The 16579-nt window shown below is 44.3% G+C and overlaps 1 protein-coding gene across 5 annotated transcripts in view; it reads left to right on the top strand.

The window, feature by feature from the left end:
• The first annotated feature begins 11481 nt into the window (after positions 1-11481).
• Positions 11482-16579, top strand: part of LOC147025546 (uncharacterized) — a 66694-nt gene continuing 61596 nt past the window's right edge. The window contains exons 1-4 of one of the 5 annotated variants that reach the window (XM_085886585.1): positions 11482-11614; positions 12788-12903; positions 14007-14160; positions 14398-14489. In XM_085886585.1, coding sequence (XP_085742711.1) covers positions 14477-14489 — 13 coding nt within the window. In that variant the 5' untranslated portion in view covers positions 11482-11614; positions 12788-12903; positions 14007-14160; positions 14398-14476. Of the gene's footprint in view, positions 11615-11719; positions 12588-12787; positions 12904-14006; positions 14490-16579 lie in introns of those variants that run through there. The other 4 variants (XM_085886583.1, XM_085886586.1, XM_085886582.1 and 1 more) reach the window with 4 other exon arrangements.

Here is a 16579-nt window from a genome sequence, read left to right as displayed (position 1 = left end):
TTAAATCTAAGCATGTTGAGCTACCCAAGTAAGGTCCATTTCCTTTTCTACTTACTCGGCAAACTATTCCTTCCTCTCTACTTATCACCTCCAAATGCGGTGGGTATTTCTCCAATCCTTCCCCCTTAGACAGTGAGGCAAAACCTGTACTATATCAGCGTGCCATGTTCGTAGCACCTCCTTCTGCATCCACCGTTTGATTGTGTGGCCACTTTCGTGAGCCAAATGAGCAAGCCATGGTAAAAGCACCTTCAGAGCAACCACCTTACCTTCTTTTGAGACTCAAAGTTTTTTTGTGTTATAACAGCAACCTATTTTCTCCCACTTGGCTTTTACCTGCCTCAGTTGCTTCCTGTAGTGCTGCAATGTCATCAATAGTCAGCGTCTCTTCCTCATTTTTCTCCTTGACGAGCATATTTGCTATTTGTTGGGATTTGCTGCTTGTTTTGCATTTCCCTTTGAGACCATATCTCCTTGCTTTGTATGTGCTTGGCATTTCACTATCGCTATTTGTTTCAGTAAGTGAATTGCTTCTAACAGTTCTACTATCAATTTGTCATTTTTGACTGGCGTATATCGTTATATATTTACCAGTATACCAGTATATTACCAGTATATTACCAGTATACTGGTGCTCATTTCACCGACCTTCGGAAGGATGACAGGCTGAGTCAACTCCTCTGATGCCAAGTAGGATCCCAAGCCACCACCTGAACCACTAAGCCACACCAGGCTCATACGTTGCGATGTTATATACCTTCTTATTTTCCAAAGTGCCCCAACATCGTGTGCCACCCCGTACGCATATTGGAAATCTGTAGAAATTGTTATACTTCTATCCTTGGCGAGATTGCATGCTGCAATTAGCGCACATAGTTCTACCTGTTGTGTGGAATAATGTCGAGGTAGCTTACCACTTTCCAAGATGTCACTTTCAGAGCACACTGCATATCCTGATAGTAATGACCAACCTGCTGCTTTTGTTGGTGAGCCATCCACAAAGACTATCATTTCACAGGTTTGCACCGGGATGTCCTTAAAATCTGTCCTGGAAGTCGCAGTTTTCGTCATTACTTTCTCGCAGTTATGTTCCTCTCCATCAGCAGCAATTGGCATTAAGGACGCTATGTTCAGTGTTGGACATCTTTCGATGAACACATTCTTTGCTTGAATTAACACAAAGTCATATGTCATTGCTCTTACTGCTGATAGGTGTTGCGTTTTTGCTTTTAGAAAGACAGAACTTACACAATGTGGTACTCACAGTAATAAAGGTGATGTCATCACAATCTGACTTGTAGTTTGTACAGCGTATGAGGAAGCAGCTACTGCCCCAGGGCTGGATTTAGACATGTGGTGGCCCCTGGGCAGCCTTCAGTAATGGAGGCCCACCCTACCTTAGAATACTAAAAAGGTGACAAGACATATTTACAGTCATCCATAAAGTATATTTTTCAAGAACAAAGAATCTGAATAAAAATGTACATCTATAAACATCATGATCAATCTATATACATGTAAGAATCTAGTTCCTATGTTTCAAGTATAAAGAATTTGAATAAGCAAGCAGGCACATCTTTAAACATCATGATCAAACTATAAGAATCTACGAAGTTGGAAGTTCCCATGTTTCAAGTATAAAGAATCTGAATAGTGTAGTGAATAAGCAAGCAGGTAAATCATGATCAATCATAGAATCTACAATCTTGTACAGTACCTAATACCAATATTTACAGACCACTCATGAGACCACCAGGCACTTTACGAGACTTTGCCCTTGCAAAGTCTTGGATCAATTTGTCAAAGTCAATCTCTCCGATAATGTCACACCATAAATGTAACCTGAAAAATTTGAGGATAATAATAGTAAAGAGACGTGCAAAGTCCCATACTCCCATAAAAGTCAACTGACTTCTATATAAAATAAAGAATGAGATAAGATGAATATCTTATATCTGTTCCACTAACAACCAACTGCCGTTCAGGCACTCACAAATACACTTTTCGTTACAATTTTTTTTCATGAAATATGTGGAGGCCCCCTGGTTGTGGAGGCCCCTGGGAAACTGCCCAGCTTGCCCATGCCTAAATCCGGCCCTGTACTGCCCGCAAACATGGTGAAAATCCTTGCGCCACAGGGTCTAGTTTCGTGCTGTAAATGCTAATGGACACATTTTGTCACCGTGCTGCTGTGTTAGTACTGCTTGTGCAAATTCATCTCTCTCATGGGTAGAAAATAAAATGTCTTGTCATAATCAGGTAAACCTAAGGCTGGTGTTGTTGTCAGAGCTGTTTTGACCTTGCCAACATTTTCTTCTGCCTGTGGTGTCCAATCCATTGGCTCCGGTACTTTGTCCAGCATCATGTCTAACAGTGGTCTAACCAGTACTGCATAGTCAGGTACCCATTGTCTACAATTCCCACCCATCCACAATAGATGTCTCATTTCTTTCTTTGTTCTTGGTTTCAGAACATTCAGAATAGCTTGCACCCTGTCATTTGATAATCTTCTCGAGGTTCCACTCAATACATGCCCTAGGTATGTTACCTGGTTTCGCACAGTTGTAATTTGGCTTTTGGTGCTTTATGGCCTTTGGCAGCTAGTGCTCTTCAAAGGGTTAAAGTGTCCTTTTTGCAATTATCTTCTGATGTTGAGCAAATCAGCAAATCATCCACATACTGTACCAAGGTAGATCCTCAGTCAGCACTATGTCATTCAAATCCTTGTGGAGTGCTTGTGATAATAATGTCGGGCTATCTGCAAAGCCCTGTGGCAACACAGTCCAAGTGTACTGTACCCTTTCATAGGAAAAAGCAAACAGGTTCTGCAAATCCTCATGGATTGGTATTGAGAAAAACGCACTACTTAGATCAATTGTGGTGTAACACACAGTATTGGATGGAATTGATGACAATAGTCACTGGGTATGGTACCACAGGATGGATTGACACCATGCATTTGTTAACCGCCCTCAGGTCCTGTACAAATAGCCACGTCTGCCTACCCGGCTTCTTCACAGGCAAGATTGGTGTGTATACGTATATCTTCTTCTTCTTCATTCGGCTGCTCCCGTTAGGGGTCGCCACAGCGGATCATCCGTATGATCCGCATAGTGATTTGGCACATGTTTTACGCCGGATGCCCTTCCTGACGCAACCCTGGTCGCCTCTTACGACACAGGGATATGGTACACCTATTTTAACCGGGGTATACACCGGCCCAGTATACTGGTACTCATTTCGCCGACCTCGGAAGGATGACAGGCTGAGTCAACCCCCTGGTGTATTAATTCAGTGGCCCAACGGGGCTTGAACTCAGGACCTTTTGGATCCCAAGCCGCTGCCCTAACCACTGCGCCAACACACCAGGCTAGGTGTGTATACGTATATATTGGACCAAATTTTCTTTGGTTTTCATGGCTTTTTAGTATACCCACCTGCTGTGCTGCTTGAGCCTTAGCTTGCTTTTTGACGAAGGCCAGATGAGCTCCTCCAGGGTGACGATTATGCATTCGTTGTTATTATTTCCAAATGATACTGCTATTATTATCGTTAATATAATCAGTATTAACTAATATATGCTTTTGGCACAATATTATCAATATTTTTGTTTATTTTGTCATAGGAATGCCATGCCAGGGAAGGACCTATTAAGCTGCTCTTTACACCTTAACATAGTAACCTGGTGTTGACTTCGTGGTTAGGGTGGTGGTTTGGGTCATCGGGTCCTGAGTTCGAGCCCTGTTTTTCAACTGAATTAACACCAGGGGGTGGACTCAGCCTGTCATCCTTCCGAGGTCGGCGAAGTGAGCACCAGTATACTGGTAATAGGGGCACTGCATCAGCGGCATAGTTGTGCCCGTAACCAATGATGCAACCAGCAGCCAAAAAGGTAGCACACGATGGGAACCTTAACATGGTGTATGTTTAAAACATCGGAATTTTTCCAGATTATTTGTCGGTAATTGGACTTATCAACTCAGGAGATCATGACGATCATTTTGGTGTTTCACATTTCACATCAAAAAGCTCCAGTAGAACTCCACAAAAAGCACGACACACACACACACACACACACACACACACACACACACACACACACACACACACACACACACACACACACACACACACACACACACACACACACACCTCATCCATTTATAGTAAAAAAAAAAATGAGAAAGAAGAAAGATAAAGAAGATAGCAATATTAAAAAAAATAGCAATTAAAACCATTTAGTGGCCTGACTTGTCCTGTCTGTTCTGATGGCGGCACATGGCAAGTGAGGATCAATTGATCAAAAATAGTTGGACTTTAGAAATAAGAAAGCAACACATGATATTGGTTCCGCTCGACCAATCAATTATGATCTGAACGAGGTGACTGCCGGCGTGATTCCCATTCTAAACCCCAACTTCATCCGTAATGGTAATATGGCTATGGACCTCAAGCTGGCTCGAGGTGCAAAAGGCAATCGTGGTCTTTAAAGACTCACCGTCCATCTCGAGTTATTCAGACAGCAGAGATCCGTAACAATATATTTGAACACTGCAGAAAACAAATCGCGTTGTTTGGACATCAGTTTAGTAGACTTGGGTAAAATTTTATGCCATGTCAAAACAATCAAATTTGCTGCACACATTGATGGTGAAATACTAGCAATTTTCAGACAAAAATGGCAGTGCCTCGGCATGCAATCACAGAGCAAACTCAACTCTCAAGATCTGTTAGCATACCTTTTTCTCAAAGGTCGTTCCAATATCGTCAGTTTCTCCGAGAGGATTTTGCAGAAGGTTCAGCTTCGAGTGTTTCGTTTGACCCATCGGCTTCGTATGGTTGCCATATGTAGCCGATGTCAACCCTACGAAGACCCATCGGCCATTATTCAAAGTTCACGAACAAAGCGAATATATTGTTACGGCTGTGGAAATTCGCAAACCACCATTCAGGTCCCATAGGTGAGATAACTCTAAGTACATGTGTTGTTAGCCCCAAACCCGTTGTTTAGAGGGAATTTATGTGATTCATTCGGGCTGCGACACTTTGAGTTCGGCGTTTTTCTGTTCTATCTTTATTTTGAATCAACCACCATAACCATCAAACCACCACCAAAAACCCTCCACCACCCTCACCTTTCTCCTTCTACGGCCATTCCCGCATCACCTGTGAACCCTGAGCGTCGGGCTGTCTTGGGCTCGTTCAAGCGATACGCACCGAGTTCAAACAGCGGCCTTTCTGTGGGAAAATTCGGATCAAGAATGCTACACGCCCACTTCTGATCCGTCCAATCAGCAAGCGCGAAGCGGCTTGGCCCCGCCTCCAGGCGCTTCCGTGTGAAATCGAAATATGCAAATTCTAGGATCAGGGGAGATTCACGCCCCTTTTCTTCCATCCAATCTGCGAGTGTGGCTCCGCCCCCGAGCTCATCGTGATCCGGAAATTTGCATATGGGTTCTCCTGCCGGCCTATAAAATGCCGAGCGCACGGCAGAGAAGCAGAGAGTTTTGAAGGCAGAGAGTTTTGGCAGTCAAGTCGGGTTGGAGAGCAGAGTGGAGTCGGGATGCGAAGGCATCAAGGTGGTTTCTGCAGTCGGCTGAGGAAAATTGTGGGAGGAGGCCAAGGAGCCGGGTCCGAGGCAGGGAAGACAGCGGTCGGCGACGAGGTCGCGGTGGGATCGCTCGTCGCGGGACCCAAGCCAGCCAGCCATTCTCCTCCCCCAGGGCATCATCAATTTCCCCCTTTCCCCATCGCTGAGATAGTGCAAAAAGGGGGCCCCGTTTCCACCCCACTCCAAGTGGTGCCAACGAAACCCGCGAAGGAGCACGAAGTCGGGGCACCGCCGGGCAGCCACATTTGCGGCTCGTCACGAGGACGCGGGTAGGACCCACCCGTTCTCGCCGACCTGACTGCTCCTTCAGGTCCCGCGCACACATTGGCCTACGGGCCCGTCTGCCCCCTTGCCTATGAGGGTGGCTCCTTTCCTTTGCTTTTGAGTAAATGTGTGTTGGCGTCGTCTGTGAAGTAAAACTGTATAAGTGTTGCCGTGTGTTCGCGTATTCGGTCGTAGCTCTGCATTGTTGTTTTTGTTTTAAATTGATATATGTGCATTCTGACTGTTTGACTGTATATGTGTGCTTTTCGTAGGCTGGGTAATAAATGTGCATTATGTTGAATTGTTCCCCGTTTTGCTGCGTCCTTTCCTTCATTTGAATCTCCATCTTTCTTCACCTAAAGGGTTCGTAGTGGGCTTAATACGCCCGATAATTAATCGGAACCGTCGAGGCCGACGATAACACCGCTCGGTTATCCCGATAGCACGGAACGGACTGCTTAAGCGGTTCGTGTCCGGAGTCGACCTGCGGCGAGGTACGATCGCCCGGTTTACCATCCGCGTGGGTACTTAGGTAGGTCGAGTTTGGCGAACAACCCTATCCTACGTGGGTGGCCGATTGGCACGATCGTGGTGAGGTCGAAAGGCCCACCCGTGACTGGCTCTGGGCGATAGTTCCCGGAGGGTCACGACAGAATTGTCCGTCCGGTGGGCGAGGCGGCGGCCGATCGCACGCAGGCGGGCGCGAATTCGCAACAATATATTGTGCTTCGGAATGCAAGGCAAAAGCTGAAAAGATGCCTCCCATGTTCTTTTCCTCAAGACTGTGTGGGGTAAGGTATTTTATGAACTCTCCAAAGATGTTTACTGTGATATGTGTGTGTGTGTGTATATATATGAACACAGGGTGTCCCAAAAGTCACCTCGGGATTTAGAAATTAAATAACATTTCTGTTTTTTTAATTATTTGTTTTTCTTTTCTTTTCAGAATTTAGATTAACATTTGGAAATTACCCATGGAAAAATTCACAACTGAACAAAGAACCAGAATCGTGGAATTTTATTTTAAATTTCATCGATCAATTTCATCAATCATTGATCAATCGATCAATTTCATCGATCACCCAAAGAGCATGGACACCGAATAATTTTGCGAAATTCAGAAATTTCTTGGCCATCACGTTCTCCTGATTTGACGCCTCCCGATTATTTTCTTTGGGGTTACCTAAAGGAGCGTGTATGCATCAATGAGCCCCATACAGTTCAGCAGTTCAAGGACAACATCTGTGCAGAAATTCGAGGGCTGCAGACGGAGTTATTGTCCGTTGTTATGGAAAATGCTGTCGAAAGAGCCCGTCTCTGCGAAGCCGAAAATGGAGGACATCTAAGATGCATCATTTTTCATAAATAAAGCAAATTTATCTCTATTTTTCAATTTTATTTTGGTATGGATGGACATGACAGGGACTTTCAGGAATGAAAACAGGGAATTTGAAGGGGGTGAGTTTGGGGTGGATTAACGGGGGTAGAAAAGATCGAGGATTTGGATGGAGGACAATAAGAGGTGGTGGTGAACAGCTGTTTTGAAGGCCTGGAGGGAAGAATGGGATTGAAAAAAGCGTGGGAGTTTGTTCCAAAGGCGGGGAAAAAAGAGGAATAAAAGAGTGAAGGTGAGCAGTGATTCGTGATCTTGGTAGTTTTACCAGGAGGGGGTTGTTGGCGGACCTTGAGCGCTTGCAGAAATATCGTGGGGACAAATCGCAAACAGAGCAAAAGGGGGGGGGGGGAGATGGTAGAGGATACTGTGGAAGACAGAAGGAGCACCGACCTGCCTGCGGTGAGAGAGTGAAAGGCCCAAAGACTCAGCCTCATAGCAGGAGATACCAATGATCCTAAATGCCTTGGTTTCCACAGCGTGAAGCCGAGAAATGTGGGAGGCAGGAGCACCTGCCCAGAGGGGAGAGCAGTACTCCATCAGGCTGTGGATGAAAGCTTTGTATGTGGTCAGGAGCTCAGGTGGGCCAAGGAAGGACTTTGCACAACAGAGGATTCCCAGTCTGCGACGGGCTTTTGAGGCCAGGTTGGAAATGTGGCTTTCCCAGGAAAGATTGCGGCAGATTGTGAGACCCAGAAGCTTGAAAGAAAGGACTTCTTCCAGAGGATTGTTGAGAAAGTGGATGGGGAGGGGGGTTACAAAACGGTCCTTTCGGAGAGTCATAGTGTCAGGGTGAGATTTGTCCGGATTGAAAGACATGTTCCACGTGTTGGACCAGTTTGTGATTTTACCCAGATCTGCAGAGAGCGAAGAAGCTGCTGCTTGCTGGTCTGAGGGATGACAGATGGTACGACAGAGTGTGGAGTCATCAGCAAAGAGATAAAGAGGATTTTCTGGAGTCGGAGAGATCATTGACGAAAACCAGAAAAATATCAGGGCCCAGAACGCTACCTTGAGGAACTCCAGCCTGGAGTATGCCTACCTACTGCACCTTACCTGGTGTGCATTTGCCATGCCTTTGCTTTGACTCCACTTGCCATGCCTTGCCCATGCCTGTATTTGCCTTGACCCCACTTAGCACACCTTGCCATATCATCACTTAACCTTGCCATGTGCCCTGGGACCATCTGTTGTGGAAGTGTTCGCAGGGAATGCCATGCAGGCAGTCACATTACCGGGGACTGTATTTGCACAGCCCGGACATCTTTATTGTGAAAGGCCAGTTCAAATGGACTGTGAGACAGCATGTGGCCTGCTGTGTTAGGGTGAGTTGCCTCTAGCAGCCAGAAAAAACAAAACAAAAAACAAACAAACGATCATTTCGGGCCCTGAAGATGCCAGGTTGCCTGATCACCTGCTGCTGCACTCATCCACAAATTTTGCATTTGCTGTGTTTTATTCCCTTGAGTCACAGGTCCTGGGCCATGGGTAATGTAAATATTAGAAATGTATATTGTCATCATCCACCTGTTTGCTTAGTTTAATTCCAGAAATGTGGCATAACGATGTCCATATGAGTCTGCCAGCTTAGATACACAATGCAGTGGGTTTGTTATTTTTGGGAAATGTATTTGAAATGTCGCACTCAGGGATCCGTCAGTAAAGCGAACTCGGGGAAACTACACCTATATGCGACACAAATGTTCAACGACTCGGGTCGAGTCTAGAAAAAGGGAGGGGGATAGTGTTGCGGTTCTGCAAAAGCCCATGCCTCTAAGGCAATGGCACCCAACATACAGTGATCCCCAGGCAGTTATTTCATTAGTCTTCGTGCAGTCAGCTCTTCCCCTCATGTCAAGTGGGTTAACAGGATGAAGTGCATTGTGTGGGTCTAATAACTATATCTCTATCTTCAATCCTGATTTCCATTTCAACCCTTTCCTTTTATCCATGGTGCAAATCAAGTCAAGCACAGCACCCGAGCAGCCACCTGTGAAAGAATCACCACAACAACAAACTTGTTTCCCGGTGCGCACATGGCATGCCCTTCCATTCAAAATCTGCACGCGAATTTACAATGGTGTCTCACCTTGCTGAACCTTCACTCACCAAAAACTCACCACCTCACCCACCAACATCTGCCGCACACGGGGAAAATTACCCGCACCTCCTCACACCTCCGCATCGATAGAAATTCGCCACCGAACAGAGGCGCGCTGCATGGCTCAGGCCACTTGGACCGCGTGGTGCGGGCACAGGCCAAACACATTGACAGCACCAACCGCATCTTGCCGGGGATGCCCCGAATGGTTGCATGAGACTGTCGCGACTTTCATCCAGTCACCAGAACCCGGCAGGACTATCAGCGAGGGATGAGGATCACGGGGGGAGGGGGAAGGAGGAGGAGGGAGGGGGGTTGGCACTGTGAGGCTCTGGGCCGTGTCGCGCCGGATGTGGGCATGCGACCGCTTTTGGCCCCAGGAGCCTGGCAGGGTGTGGCTGTGACCACTGTGTCCCAATAAAGAAGTGCAATTTGGGTCAGGCGCGTCACTTCTCGTCATCACCTCACTCTCCGCCTGGGGCTTATAAAAGGTGGATCACGAAGCTGTCCGCTCTCTCTCTTCTTTTTTTGCCTGCTTGCCTCGCCTTCATCTTGGTCTGTTTGCCTCGCCCTCCTCACCGCTCCTTGTTATCTGCCTGTCACTGCATCGACACTCGGGGTTGGTGTGCGACAGATGTTCTTCTGAGACCAGTGCAGAGCATATGATTCCACAAGCCCCAGAAAAGTGATTAAGCAGGAGATAACGCGCCGACTCTTAAGGTGGGATCGCTCAAGCGGAGCATCCCCCAAAGTGGACTGGGTTATGCGGTTGGCCGACCGTGCCAGGTATTGCGAGGCCATTAGTCCTCATCTGCTCTCTTTCTTTCTGGATATCTAATCTTCCTAAGGTTTGTGTGTGTGTGTGTGTGTGTGTGTGTGTGTGTGTGTGTGTGTGTGTGTGTGTGTGTGTGTATGTGATGGCACCTGTCGTAGCATAAGTTAAGATTGTAGAAGTTCTAATGGGATAAGTCTGCTCTGTGTCTGCTTTTGTAAATTGCTTGCCTTTTGTCGCACCCCACAAATTCCTTGCTATCGCTGCTGTACATAATAATATACCCACTGTGCCACATACCTTTCCTCACCTCATTGTAAATAAATGCATTGTATAGAAATGTTCCCAGCTCGTTTTCTTCTTTTCCTTCATTGGTCCAGCATTGTCTGTATCCTTGCCTAGCCAAGACGTTATCGCCCAACAATCTGTTTTCCTAGCCAGTACATCATTGGGCAGATACGCTCGGCTGCATCTGATCCGGTAAGGTGATCTGGTTTGAACAAGGTGTACCGATGGTGTGGCCCCCTGTAATGAAATCACGTGACCATTAGGTAACCGGTATTCATTAGACGGGGGACCCTAAGTCACATGATTGAGTTATTGGCGTTCACGGTCAATTAGCGACTTGCCGCATCACGGAGTTATCTGTGTGCAACAGGCTGCGATTCTGGAGAGTCTGGTGGGAACCCGAGGTAGCTTTCCCCTCCTCGTGGTCTTCCACCCCAACCCTGGGTCCACAACAATACAATATATTTGTACATATATATATATATATATATATATATATATATATATATATATATATATAATATTCTTTCTATATTACATTTTGCACCCTCTGAGACGTAAGTATATGTTTCTGCTTTAATAATCTATTATGCCTGCATTTTTAATCAAAAAACACTTTTACTTCACATGTGTGCGTGCTTAATTAAAGGAGTGCTTTGTGCGAGCTGTGAAACCAAAGACCTGGATGTCTTATGTTGCAAAAATGCATAATGTTATCTCTCATTTTGCCAATATCACAATATTGATTACAACTGATGTGACATGCTACAATTGAGAAAACCCTGTTGGGAATATTAATTTTCTTTGTGTTCTATAAATTAACAATAATTTGTCTATTATTGAAATTGAAAAGAACTTTATTTATGATAAAATAGCTTTTATATTCTGGTTTACTTTACATTTTAAAAATAAATATATTTAGCTCCTATAAGTGCCTGTTTAAGTAACTCGCTTTGGATTTCATCATTGTTGAGAAAGATGTTTGTGTTTCGAATTTTGCTCCACAAACAGATTTCATCTTGTCTTGCTCAAATCATCTCATTGCTTCATTGCTTGCTTGAGTAGATAAAAGAGACACTCATTGGCCACTTCAGGAGAGAGGATTCCACCATTGCTGGAGTGTTTCCCTCCATACGTCTGCTTGTGTGATTCAACTCTGTTAAAATAAATTGTGAAAAAAAAACTGTGAGTGCATTTTCTTCAACACTCTCCAACTTTGATGACTCCAAATTAGAGGTTCTCTGTAACACTGCTCTCTGCTTAACCCTGTTTGCTCTTGCTTTTCTGTAGAGACTTGAATGAATTGCCACCATGTCAGCTGGCTTGGTATTTGTTCACATATTTCAGTTCATGGTGGAGCATCTGAGTCTTTCTATGAAATGACTGAACTTAATTGGTCCATTTCTTTTCCAATATGGATCTCCTGAAACAGCAACCATTTATTGGTGGACCATGTCTTGTAAAACTTTTGTTCAAACTTGGCCTACACCTCTTCAGCCCCTCTGCGCTGTTCTGACCATGTGTTTTACCAAGTGGGCATCTCTTTGGCAATTATGAGAGAACCTCCAAGGTGCAGACTTGTATGGTAATTGCCAAAAGCTGATTGGTCTGGCCCTTTATCTTCTGTTTACAGTCAAGACTGGTCTATCATCACAGCTCCTCATATTGAATGAAGGAAGTGTTGGAGGAGGTGAAAGGAAATGAGGACACAACAAAGAATTGTGTGGTTGAAGATGGGGCAGAGAGGAGTTTGAGAGAGGGGTTATGGAATGCAACATCCACCTATCAATTGGGACTATACTCTGTGCAGAGCATTGGTACTGCCAACCTCGAAAGGATGACAATCAGAGTCAACCCCACCTGGTATTAATTCAACAGCTGAGTGGGATTTGAACTCGGGATCCTTGGATCCCAAGCCCACCACCCTAACCATGAAACCAACACCAGCCATAACGAATGCAATAGTAACAAGAACAATAATATGAGAGAGAAGAGAAGAGAAGAGAAGAGAAGAGAAGAGAAGAGAAGAGAAGAGAAGAGAAGAGAAGAGAAGAGAAGAGAAGAGAAGAGAAGAGAAGAGAAGAGAAGAGAAGAGAAGAGAGAGATCTGTGATTGAGAAGAAGAGAACTTTTCTTTTCAAAATGAGACTACCTTAAAGGTCCACAAAATCAGAAATTCATGTTTGGTTTGATGAATCGTTCTGGCTTCACTTATCCGTTGATTTTTTTCTTGAATAAATATCTTGAAACAAAGATTTTAATGTTTCTTTGGTGTCCGTGTATGCTGATTGGCCCTGTCCCCCAAAAAACTACAATGTGATTATGTCGTATATCACGTGACCTTCTATGTCACCTCCAGGATACTTTTGTTTACGTGCAGCCTACCAATGCTCTGAACAACTCTAAACTGAAAAAGTACTGAGGATGCCAGCTAGATGCATCGTTGCTGCTTGTAGCAATACAAACAAAGATGGTGTGAGTATGCACGTTTTCCCAAAATATCTAGCTGTAAGGAAAATTTGGACAGCCAAAGTTAAACTGACAATGAGAAAGTGGCTTGGCCTAATGGTCTAACTGGATTCTTGATCAGAAAATTATTCATCAGATTCAATTTCTGACGACTCTGAAGTGTATTGTGTGGCCATTACACTGTGTGCTGAGACAAATGTACTGGTAATGACGTCACACAAATGATGCAACGACCATGAGAGTTTTCTGTAATTTTTAAGGGCAGTACCCACCAGGTTGTTTATTTTTTAACACCTCAATAAATTATTCGAAATAAAAACCACATTCAGTTCTTTTTTTTTATTACTTAAAATCAATATAATCACATTAAAAAAAAAAATTCTGATTTTGTTGGATCTTTAAATAGCCTGATCAGCCATACAGGGCTTTTTTCTGAGCTCTGGTCATCATGCACACTTCCAGTCGGATTTGCGTGCAAGAAGGGTAAACATGCGCTTTCATTTACTATCGCTTATAACATACAGTGCACCACTGTACTTACATACAAGAAGTTATGATTTTTTTTGCGGTTCTGGGAACCGAGACTCCAAGGCAATGTCACCCAACATATAGTGGTTCCCGAGGTAGTTATTTCGGTATTACTTGTTCCAGATAGTGTCCTTCCCTTGTGTCTGCTGGGTTAGGCCAAAAAAAAAAATGTTGCATTGGCGTAACGGGTCACTGAAAAATAGGGTAGGTCGGTCAGGATCTTTTTTTTTATTTTTTATTTTTTTCCTAATAAATCCCTCCCAAAATCTCCCCCGGCTCGAGTACCACCCTTTTTGTCGGCGGGTTCTGTCCGAAACACTTCCGGGTTTTTGTGATCGCGATCGCAATCAACAAGATACTTGAAAACGATAGCAAAACAACAAAAATAGCAATAAAATAGGGTCGGCAAAATTTTTCGATAGCAAAAAAACAAAAAAAAAAACGTAGGGTCGGCGGAATTTTTAGGGTCGGGCGGGTTACGCCAATGCAACATTTTTTTTTTTGGCCTTACAAAGGGAATATGCAATGTGAGGGATTCGTTAGGTTTTTCCTCATTCTTTCCCATTATTTTCTCTTCCCAGGAATCTCTCCTCACACGAGATTATTCTGCTGGAGAGAATTACAAGAATCCCTGGAGTGAGAGCCGGTGGTGGTTGCTGCTGGGATGAAGTAATCATTGCATGGTTCATGGATGTTTTCAGCTGAGGGGAATGGAATGCTGAGGAAGCGGACCAGGTGCCAAGCAGTATGGGCTTAGTATGAAGTGAGAGGTGAAATCAGCAACGATAAATGATAGGTTGTTCTCACTCTTACATGTTCTTTATCTCTTTCCCGTCTCGTTTATTGTGGCCGCACATGAGTTTTTAGTGAGGGCAAAGCCTGAAGAACCGCTCTTTTTAGAGTGACCACTGACTCGCACCATGTCTTTCTCATTCTGTGCACCGACACCGGATTTCATTCGCACCTCTTCAGCATGCAGCCAGACACCGCCTTTTGTCTTCACTACCCCCCACCCTTACCTTCCCTACACTTTGGATGAGCACATGCCCACATGTGCATGCCAGGTAAGCTGGAGTTGTTCACTCCTCAGCATTTCTCTTATCTCTTTTACTTGTCTCCACGTCCGCAGAGTGATCTGGATGGTGCCTGTTATGTTAGCTTAAGTAAGTTTGTGAGAGCTCAATAGAATTGGGGTATAATACTGCTCTTTGTCGCTTTACTGCATGAATGTGTCACTATATCTTTTGCCACACCACATGAATACTGTATGTCCCTGCTGTATGAATATCCCCTGGGAATAAATCCCTCATCTTCGCTGTGCTAAATGCTATTCCTCGCACTTCTTTAAAAATAAACCAATGTCAGTTCAGTTCAACCTGCTCATAGTGTCCTTTCCTCCATTGGTCCAGCACAGTCCGCAGTATTATTAGACGGGAAATTTTACCCCACGTGATTTGCTCTCGTTAGCCAGCTTACACTCATTGTATTGCTCAACAGTAATCTGAGTGTGTGCTGAGGGAACGAAACTCGGTTAATCTCATCAGCTCCTTATGAAAACAGCGTTAGACAAATAACTCTGTGAGAGTTGATGAAGTTAATTGACGTTCGTGGTTGCTTAGCAACCTGTTGGGCTGCAGAGTTTTCCACAGCACATCGGCCTACAGAACTGGGCATTCGGGAAGAATCCGAGTGCTTCCCCTTGTGGAGAACCTTGAACCCTGAGTCCTGACCAATATTATACGAGCACCCTACATTCATCATGAGTGCAACACTTCAATCACGAGCGTAACATGCATACTGAACCGGAAGGGAGTTTCCCTGATACAAGAGTAAATCTGATCTACTCGATCAAATGGTCCATACTAAAGTCTTAACACAATCAAGCTACGGATCCCTCCCCTTCCACGTAGCAGTATTAAGCAGTGCCATGGGATACTAGATTTTGGCTAAGTTAACAATAGGCACAATGTTGTTACTCAACTGTTCACGTGTGTGGGGCGTTAATTACATATGATTGGAACGTACCTTTGAGACCTTTACAGACCTTAAACTTTAGACCCTTCAAACATTCAAACCCTTTAGACCTTTACAGACCTTTGATGTCACACCTTCAGATCCTACACATTTTAGACACCTAAGACCCTTTAAACCCCTTAGACCTTTTAAGACCCTTTTAGACCTTTGACTTTGGATGATCCCATAACATATAAGACACCTGATCAGCCTGTGAGGGTGGGACAAAGCATTTGTCACCGATTTTTGTCCGCAATGTCAGAGTGTGCCTGGGCAGTGTCTGCACAATGTCCATGCCCATGTCATGCCATGTTTTTGCTGCAGTAGTTTCACAGATTTACTGTATCAATTAATATAAAATCCCTTATAAATCATCACTTGAACGGAAAATCAAAACGTACCAGTCAGTAATGAACATGCGTCCAGTGTTTTCATCTTCACGACACCTCTATTGTCACCATCTTTGTTTGAATCGCTCGCATAAGGCTCAAAATGATACGGCTGCATAATTCCCCCAAAAGCGTTTCAATCACTAATTTTATCTTCAATAGTTTCTTCAAAATCCCACTGATCAGTTTCAACATATTGAGCACCTTCAAAGTTGTGAATGACGGTGAAATCAGTATCGAATCCGAGCTCGAAATGCACTGTTTCTCTATGTAAGCCACCATTTGGATCAAGGTGGGTTCCAGGTGTGACGTCACTGCTGAAAATAGACACTTTAGGGCTTTTTGTGATTGGCAAAATATTTCAATTTTCTTTCCCTTCAAACTAATCCTTGATTAATAATTTTCAGAAAATATAATTGTGTTTGGGTTCCCCTTTAAGACCCTCAACAGCGTTTGACCACTCAAGACCCTCAAGACCATTTTACCCCTCAAGACCCTGAAGACACTTGCATTTGGGTTCTTCTTTTATACCCGCAAGACTCCTAAGACACTTTAGTTAGACACTTTGCTATGAGCTTAGCTTTTTAATAACTTAAAATGAACCCTTTGAATGCACCAGGGATACCACGTCACAGACAAGGATTCATATAACTCAGCTTGCCTAAACTGAGCCAAAACATCACCGTAACATATCGCATTCGGTGACATTTCATGGTTTTCTACAGCAGTAATATTGCTTTGATGCATGTAAT

The sequence above is a fragment of the Eptatretus burgeri genome, chromosome 6, assembly GCF_056783735.1.
Source record: "Eptatretus burgeri isolate ZD-2024b chromosome 6, Ebu_testis_v1, whole genome shotgun sequence".
In the NCBI taxonomy this organism is placed as follows: domain Eukaryota; kingdom Metazoa; phylum Chordata; class Myxini; order Myxiniformes; family Myxinidae; genus Eptatretus; species Eptatretus burgeri.
Note: the sequence above shows the minus strand (reverse complement) of the source record. Positions and strands in the feature narration are given on the sequence as shown.